Genomic DNA, 9,236 nt, shown 5'->3' on the forward strand with positions numbered 1-9,236 from the left:
TGCAGCCCCGTGTTGGGAATGGTGACAGCTGGAGGCAAGGCCCACACAATCCGTGGCTCCTATACAAGGGCGATTGCTCTGGACCCTTCCCTGAGCCCCTTGATAAGCTACGGCTCCAGCTCACGAGGGAGCTGCTTCCCCACCCTGCCAGGGTGTGCGCACGGTCACGGTCACATGGCGGGGTATAAGCAGGACGGGGACCTCAAGTCCTCCTACAGCTGTGCCAAAGCCCAGCCTTACGAGCATGTCAGGGAGCTGCAGTTCACACCTCCAAGAGGTGGACACTTTTAAAACCATTTCACAAGTGAAGAATTGTCAAGGCACTTGTCCAAGGTCACAGCTAGCCAACATAAAAATAATATTTCTGCCATACACCTCACAATAGAAGGGCTTTGCTCCCCATCTCTTCCCTGCTTCAACAAGGACCTGATGGCCCAAAATCTTCACCACGAGGCGACCTCAGAGAGAAGCCTCTCGGGAAGAACGGTGCCGCATAAGGCTGGTTGGTGCTCCCCCCCGTAAGCACTTTCCCTGGCTGCTGTGTTTAGCCCCCAGGGTCTGAGGCTAGGGACTCCCTGGCCGCCATATGCCCACAGCCCACTGGGTTCTCACCTTCCAGTCCCAAACATTGAGGACCATGTCGTGCTGGTAGCCCATGGACACGATGTGCTTCATATTGGGTGAGAAGGCCACACAGGCCACACCATACTTGTGGCCCAGCATCTCTGCAACCTGCGTTTTCTCCTCCACATCCCAGACACGCACGGCTGGCCTGTGCCCGTTCTGGGGGTTGGGGGTGGTGGTGAGTCCGTTACTATTGCTGAGCCATGTGTCTAGAAGGCTGTTGAAGCTCGAGTTGACACTGTTACAACCTGTTCCCCAAAGCTACCTCCCCTACTTGCCACAGGGCCTCTCTAAAACCAGAAGGAGCCAATTCAGGGATTTCCAAGCCTGCTGAAAGCAGAAGGAATAGCTGAGGCCCTGCCCACCCGCTCAGTCGAGACTCACCTCTCCTGTCACTATGTACCTCCCATCTGGGGAGAAGGCCAGAGCACTCAGGGACTTCCTGGAGACAAGAAAAGGAGTCGTCACTGGTTCCACCATGCTCTCAGCATTCTGCCTACTCCTGGCCCCCAAGGCTGGGGAAAGGCTTGGGGAAATGAGTGCCAGCAGCTACTATACAGCCAGCTTGCCTGTGTGCCCAGCATGGCATTCAGAGAAACGGAACAAAAGCAAGGGTCTCTTCCTCCCTCAGGAGCAAACCCAAACACTGCAGACCCGGGATGGCGCCTGCTTCCTTCCCTGAGTGTGCAGTGAGCTCCCAAGACCCGACCCACCTGTAAAACAGGTGCAGACTGGGCCAAACTAGAGCAGTGGTACTCATGGGTAGACCCTGGTACAGATGGCACAGACACAGCTTGCCCAATAGCCGAAATGTTTCTACTTCTCTGTATGTGCACGGATGCACATGGAGGCCAGAGGGCAGCCCTCAGAGTGGCTCCTCAGGAGCTAACTGCTCATTTTCTTGAGACAGGGCCTCTCACTGGGACCCAGGGCTAACGATTCGGCTAGGCTGGCCGGCCCTGTGTCTACCTTCCCACACTGGGAAGATAAGCACATGTCAGCATACCTAACTTTTTATGTGGGACCTGGATTTGGGTCCTCACACTTGCACAGCAAGCACTTTACAGACTTCGCGGTCTCTCTGGCCAGTCTCTGAAGCCTGTAACTAGCCTGAACATGGGCTGACTAGCTGGCATGCCTTTTGGAAGAAGGACCATGCTCAGATTGTACAGCTTTAGCACCTCCTTAGTTTCAATCCTGTTTTTATTCTTGTTTTTGTTTGCTTAGGATCTCATTATGTAGCTCAGGTCTTACTTCATGATCCTCCTGCCTCAGCATACAATGCTGGGATCACAGGCTCCTGTGCCACCCACCTGGCTGCTATGCAAGTCTCACAACCCCAGAGAATTTATCATCCTCCCTGGACTGACTCACTGGACATCCGGCTCCCTCCTTAAGATGCAGGGGGTAATGATGTGGCTTGTTATAGCTTCCTCTTCCCTTTTTGCTCCCCTGTCCCCGGCACGTGGGCCCAGGCTACTCTGCTGGTGACTTTACTCTTCATCTCTGCTGCGCCTCTGCCCTTACTAATTTTCCTTTGCATGGGTATCATCATTTCCTTTAGGTCGCAAACTCAGGGGGGCCTTCCAATGTAGTTTCCCCTATTCTCTTTCCCAACATCCTACAAGCATTTTCCTCTCATAATCAGCTAGTAATCTGCTGGTGAGTTTATGGTCTGTCGTCCACACTGGCAGCTCTAGAGGGCAGATTCATGTCTCTGCTCACTACTAGATTGCTAATACCTAGCACAAAGCAGGTCCTCTTAGCCAGGCATGGTGGCACACACCTTTAATCCCAGCACTCAGGAGGCAGAGGCTGTGAGTTCAAGGCCAGCCTGGTCTACAAAGCAAGTCCAGGACCCCCAAGGCTACACAAAGAAACCCTGTCTCCAATCCTGTGGACATGGCTGAGTGAATAAGTCACCGGCCGTGAGCACCTCCAGGTTCTGTGGGGAACAGGATTAGGCCAGTACCCTGGTCCCCCAACCCTGCCCCACGCCCAACCTACCTGGTAGTGTTAAAGATATGCTGCTGCTTGTTCTCCTTTGGGTTCAAGATCACCACCACACAGCTGGGAAAAAGAGGAAAATGAGTGTAAACTGGGGGGCTGGGAGAAGCATTGAGCCCAGGAGAGATTTTGTCCCCAAAGAAAAACCCACGTGTCAATAAGGCTCCTTCTGGTTTTGTTTCTGTTTTTTTGTCTCATCATGTAGCCCAGGCTGGCTCTGAGTGCTCCCACCTGAGGCTCCTTTGGTGTCGGTAGTACTGGGGATGGAACCCAGGGTCTTAAGTATGCTGGGTGAGCACTCTGCCACTGAGTTACAACTCAGGCTTTTATAAGGTTCCCTTTGGGTACAAGGTTCTCTTCTGGTTTCCCCTTCCTTCAGATATCAATGCCGAGAAATCTTGGGCACTTGTCATTATTAATCTGTTCTTAAGTAGAAACAAGCACTTCCTTTGCAGGAGCTATTCTGGCAGGCCCTAGGCCTACACAGACCTTATGCTATAATTACCTTCAGGCCCCACAGCTGCAGGTGAGGTCAGGGCGCTGTAGATCAGATAGAGAGGACCGGAGGCAGAGAGGGAAAGCTCTCTGCACAGGCCACCCAGCAGGTGAGAGGTGGAGTGGGGATGGAAACGTATCCCAGCTGGACTTAAGAGCTAGCCTGTCCTCCATCCCAGACTGTTCCCCAAGGTCTCATTAATATTTATTCTTTATTATTATGAGGCTACCGGAGCCTATCTTGCTGGGGGATCAGAAGAAGGCTCTTTCACTACCTAAGCAGTTTGGGACTAAACCAGTATGTCTGGACTAAACTGGATCTCCTTCAGTTCCCTCACCTATCCAAGTGGAGTGTACTACTGGAGAGAAGCAGAGGCTTTAGGAAGAGCATATGCAGAAGAGCTGGACATGAGCGTGGGCTTTAATCACTCGATTGTCCCATGACTGCTGCCATCTCACATTCACAGTCACCATTAAAAGTCTTTCCCAGGCTTAGAGGTTAAGAACGCTAGCTTCCAGAGGTCCTGAGTTCAATTCCCAGCAATCACATAGTGGCTCCCCATATATGAGATCTGGTGCCCTCTTCTGGCCTGCAGACACACATACAGGCACAACACTATATAAAATAAATCTTAAAAAAGAAGTTTTCCCAGATCTGACTTGCCAGGCACAGTACCCCCCACAGCCCTCAGAGGGAGCAGCATTCTACAGGTGGGAAAGCCAAGGCCCAAAGAAATGCACCATCGACTTCAACTCCCAATCCCTAACCAGTGACCAGCTTATGCTAAAGCCCGCCCATATACTTACCCTGCTAAGTAGGCCACATGGCCTGTGCCAGGGTCACAGGTTAGACCACTGCTGTTCTGGGCTGTGATGCCAAGCACCTTCTCAAGTGTCACCTGCAAAGAAAAGGGCTGTCAGAAATACCTGCTCTCGCAGGCCCTACATGGCATAGCTGCCTCAGCCACGAGTGTAATTCCTGCTGCATTCCACACATAGTCCAGCTTCTGAAGTCGTGCTGGTTACCAGCAACTTTAACTTGACCTTTGACAGCACTCCCCTGTCTGCTGAGGAGGAACAAGTGCTAGCAAGGAAGAACCTGGGCCTGCAGGGGAGGGGGAATGCCCAGTGACAAGGTGATCGTTGACTGTGTCAAAGGATGTCTGTGGATGAAAGACTTAGATGCCGACAATCTGTTTGAAAGAAGGCATCACAACCACCCTATTTACAGATGAGCCACAAATCCGACAGCTGGAGAGTGGCGTGGCTGGAGTGCAAACCGAGGCACTCCAGCTCCAATGCCAGCACTTCAGGCCACACAGGGCAGACACCACCCTGAGCAAAAGCAGACAGTGCTCCCTAATCAAAGTCAGTCTACAGTTTCAACAGGCAGAGAAACAAGTCAGACTAAAAATTGTACTAGGATGAAGACACAGCCCAATAACAGAGCATGCCTAGCATGTGTAAGGCTTGAGGCCCAGCACTGAAAAAAAGGAAACAAACCTTTTTGAGACAGGGTCTATTTGTGTAGCCCTGGCTGTCCTGGAACTCACTATATATAGACCAGGCTGGCCTCGAACTCACAGGGGTCCGCCTAGCTCTGCCTCCTGAGTGCTCAGATTAAAGACATGTGCTACCGTGCTCCACTAAGAGATTTTTTAATCTCAAAGTGAAATTATATACACCAGATCTTCATCATGGTTGCTAGAGAAACAGATAAGAAACAAACTAACAGACTCGTGGCACTTTTACATTGTAAATATACCAGTGTCTAATACAGTAAACCATTCTTGCGCCACGTAGCTGGCCTCAGAATTAACAGCAAGCACAGGAACGGAAAGCTCTAATCACAAGCCAGGCATTGTTCTCAGACCTCTGAGGAGGCTCCTTAACACTCATGGCAGACCTAAGATACACTGCCACCCTCCAGGTGAGCCAACAGCCCCACAGCAGCTGCCCATCCACAAAGAGCAGCTGCCAGGAGGCTGGCGCAGACAGCCAGGCAGCGGCACTCGCAGTGACTTCTCTGCTGGTTCGTCTTACTGGGCTTTGGTGTCATGGAACATCCTTAGAGTACGGCTTTCACGAGCCAGATGACCTCCGTGAAGTGCTATCAAATGAGAAAAACAGACGAGAAAACCAGAACACAGTGACAACAGTACTGACTAACGCTAACACAGCACCGTGCCTGCCGGGTATTGTTCCGAGGCTCCAGTACGTGAACTCACAGAATTTCACAGGTACCCTAAGGGGAGGTAAGGTGGCACACATCTGTGATCCCAGTACTTGGGAAGCAGGAGGGTCGCAAGTTTGAGGCCAGTCTGGGCTACATAATAAGATCCTGTATTAAAAAAAAAATCATAAAAGCTAAAGCTAGTAAGGTGTGAGGGATTCCACATCATTATTCTTGTTTTACAGATGGGGGTAACCAAGGCACAGGAAGGTTCCTAACTTGCTACAAGGAACAGAATTACTATTTAAGCTCAGGCAGCTGAGTCCAGAGGCCATCCCTTCTGTATTCACTCCTCTCATTCTCCTACACAGTTTCAGCAAATGTCAGGACTCTGGGAGAAAGTTAAACTGGGGCGCAAGCCTCTGTGCCCTGTGGTGTCTCTACACTGGGATCCAAGTACACCTCTCTGGACAGGAATGTTCACGCTGAGACTTGAAGGATGGGAAGGAGCCAGAGAGACAGACTATAGCAAAACACCCAGGCAAAAGACTCATCAAATGCAAAGTCCAGGGGTCAGAAAAGAACTTGCAACTTCAGGAGAACAGAAAACAGGCCAGTATGCCTGAACCCCAGCGAGAGGAAGGCCACACAAGGTACAGTCAGAAAGGTGGCAAGGGCTGGACGTGGTGGCCCATGCCTTTAGGCCCAACAGAGGCAAGTGCATCTCTGTGTTTGCAGCCACTGCATGTAGTGAGTTTCAGGATAGTCAAAACTACATAATAGACAGACCTGGTGGGCAAGGACCACTTGTCTAGATCCCAGCCGCCTAAGGGGAGGGGACACATCCTCAGAGGCATCATAAACCCACCAGCAGCTGCCATGGATCCATCCTTTATCTGGACACTGTGTATGCCAAAAAAGACAGAGTCACAATTTCATCTCCCTCCAACCTCATGGCATAGCTTCAGCTCCAGTTTATAAAGTGGTTTGCGTGCCCAGGCAATGACTGGAGAACCACCCTTAGAGTGTTGCTGGGAGTGGGGGTGGGAAGACGGCACCAGAGGATCCAACACCCTCTCCGGCCCAGGCACCCTCATGGTGTGCACACATACACGCAGGCAAAACACCCACACACAGAAAACTGTTGCTTTGGCGCCAGAGAGGTGGCTCAGTGTCCGAACACAGTCCAGAACTGGAGCTGTGAGGAGACTTCTTGTGAGAGAACTCCAAGAAACTGACAGGAGTCTTGTGACCTCAGTGTCTTCAAAACCACAGAACTGGACTGTTCCTGGGTTGTGCTTTCATGCCCCTCCCAGGTATGGCAGACAGGAGTGAGTTCACTTCAGATTATGCATTGCAGCTGGGTACCGTCATGTGTGGATCTGCCTCTCTGGAGACACATTTTTGGCCACATTAGTCATGTGACTCCTCTTGACCCTCAGAGTACAAACTGTCTGTTGCTCTGACTAAAGCTGCCTATTGCATGAGACTTTAGTTCACCTCATTTACGGGCTCCATCCTTCCAGGTCCCACCCTGCTAGAGCAGTAAACATAGGAAAAACCCCTTGGGGCTAAGGTTGGCAACTTGAGTTAAAATCCCCCAAACTCACGCTGGTGGAGCTGACTCTCAAAAGCTGACATTTGGCCAGCCTGGTCTAGAGTTCCAGGAGAGCCAGGGCCACACCTGGAAACCCTGCTTTGAAAGACACCTCCCCACCCCCCCAACCCCCCAAAAAATAGAGAAAAAGTTAACCTCGGTCTTGGATATTTATACCATGCTACAAAATCTTCCCCAATAAATAAATGCAATATAAAAATATAAAAAAAAATGTTCCGCTAGCCTGGCATAGAGGTACACACCTAGTGCTGACTAGGGAAGCCAAGGCAGATCTCTGTGAGTTCCAGGCCAGCCTGGGATACACAAAGAAACCCTGTCTCATAAAAAGTTTTACTAATAGCATTCCTTCTAACCACAGTCATTTCTTTCTGAGTTTCAAAATTTGTGGAGGGGTCCTGTACACCCTTCTCTCCGGGGAGCGCCGATAAGATTTTACAAATGATCACTCCCATTCGCCATAATTTTGAGCCGTAAATACAGAGTGAGGATCTGTTCTGGTGAAGGAAAAAAAAAAAAAAAAAAAGAAAGAAATCAAGAGCTGAGAAAAAGAAGACCGGAGATGTCGAGCAAATATGGGAGGAGGCCTTCAAGACCCAGGGGGATGATGTCAACAGAACAGGGGCCTGGAAGGGCAGGCAGAGGCAGGACGAGCCCCAACAGCCCGCCCCGTCCCTCATACCAGGGTACGGCACCGTCGTTGCTGTTGTGGTCCCCAGCCCTATTCTACTGAAAAAGATAAATAAAAGGAATGAAGTGAACGGTAAGGTGACGCCAAGGGATAATTTCTGAAGGCAAAACATCTCCCCGGAGTGAGAACTAAACTAACGCAACGCGCCAGCGCTCCGGGTGGACCAGACCCGGGAGCCAGCAGGAGAGTGGGAGGGGCCTCCGCCAGGGGGCGGGGCCTCCGGACTCGGCGCGCCCGGGAAGCCGCCCGAGGGGACGGGCGGGGCCGCGACCCGGAGGCGGGACCGGGGCGGCACGGCCAGGCCCAGAGCTGGGTCCCCGGGGCGCTCAGGCCTCTCACCCGGTTCTGCACGGTGTCCTCGGGAGCCGCCGCGAGTCGCGTCCTCCGCCGGAGGCAGAGCGGTGGGGCAGGAGGCGGGGAGGACTGGCTTCTCCGCGCCGGAACTCCCGCCATGACGGAGGGCAGCTTCTCCATCGCGTCGCTCCGCGTGTAGCCTCCGGCCGCCAAGGCCGCCGTCATCCTGTCCGAGACCAGCCAGCGGCCGTCCGTTACGCCTCCCAACAGCCGCCCGCAAGCCAGCTCCCACTCCGAGAGCAAATGGCCGCGGGAAAGCCGGCGCCGCCGCCCATTGGCGCAGCCGGCAGCCCGCCTGGCCAATCGCGGAGCGGCCGGGCGGGCTCGTTGACCAATGGGAGCTAGGAGGCGGGGCTGAGGTTGAGGGCGGGGCTGAGGGCGGGGCTACGGCCGGTCCGCTTCAGTGCTGGGCCAGTCTCCCGGATGGAGGTGTCGGGTGGAGGCCGAGAGCATCACCTCCCGGCTCCTGACTGTGCGGGCGCTGAGGGTTAGGCTGGCGCGGGGCCGGCTCTGCGCCGGGGCGGTCGGCCGCCCTCCCTCCGCTCCAGAGGGAACGTCTGGCACGCATGCGCCCTCAGCTTCCCCGTCACGTGCGGGGACATCTCCGCTGGGTGATGCGAGGCGGGGCTGGGTTGCACGCGGCCGGGGCGGGGCAGGGCTGGGCGGGGCTGGTCAGCGGTGCCCGGGTCCTGCAGGGCTCCAGACCGCGCCAGCACTGCGGGAGGACTGGGCATGGGCAACCGGCCTGTGAGCTTCGGCAGGGCAGCGCGGGGCGGGGCGCCGGGAGGGTGGGCACTTGGCCCCGCTCGAGTCTTGGGAGCTGGTGCAAGAAAGGGGCAGGTGTGGATAGCTCACTGGTACTGCAGGAGTGGTGGGGTGAGAGGGATGTGTACACGGAATCCCTGGGCGTCTCCTGTTTCGTTCCACCCCCCACCACACACACCCGTTTTCTGGGGCATCACGTGCTTGGGGTAAGCAACATCGTCTCCACCGCTAGAAAGTCAGCCAGCTCTCTGAAGCCAAGGAATTTCATCTCGTCTCCTGTCAGTCTAAACTGGAACGTGAAATATTTTAGCCCAGCAGTCCGTGTCCCAGCCCTCCTTTGAGAGACCCTTGTTCAGGGTAGAGAGGGGCATGGGAGTCTTCACACCTAAATCCATCAATTTGTGGTGTCATGTGGGCATGACATGTCACCACGGGCATGTTGGCACCCACGTAATCCCAGTACTTGGAGGCAGAAGGGTCAGGAGTCCAAGGTCAGCCTTGGCTACATGGTC

The 9,236-nt window shown here is 53.7% G+C and overlaps 1 protein-coding gene across 3 annotated transcripts in view; it reads right to left on the bottom strand.

The window, feature by feature from the left end:
* Wdr62 (WD repeat domain 62) overlaps positions 1–8,538 on the bottom strand; it is a 40,441-nt gene extending 31,903 nt beyond the window's left edge. For all 3 annotated transcript variants that reach the window (XM_060366647.1, XM_060366646.1, XM_060366645.1), the window contains exons 1-5: positions 7,945–8,538; positions 3,934–4,025; positions 2,632–2,694; positions 1,009–1,066; positions 613–783 (exon numbers count right to left, since the gene is read on the bottom strand). In XM_060366647.1, the coding sequence (XP_060222630.1) occupies positions 613–783; positions 1,009–1,066; positions 2,632–2,694; positions 3,934–4,025; positions 7,945–8,124 (564 nt within the window). In that variant the 5' untranslated portion in view covers positions 8,125–8,538. The remainder of the gene's footprint in view (positions 1–612; positions 784–1,008; positions 1,067–2,631; positions 2,695–3,933; positions 4,026–7,944) is intronic.
* Between the last annotated feature and the right edge of the window lie 698 nt (positions 8,539–9,236).

This window comes from Meriones unguiculatus, chromosome 14 (assembly GCF_030254825.1).
Source record: "Meriones unguiculatus strain TT.TT164.6M chromosome 14, Bangor_MerUng_6.1, whole genome shotgun sequence".
In the NCBI taxonomy this organism is placed as follows: Eukaryota; Metazoa; Chordata; class Mammalia; order Rodentia; family Muridae; genus Meriones; species Meriones unguiculatus.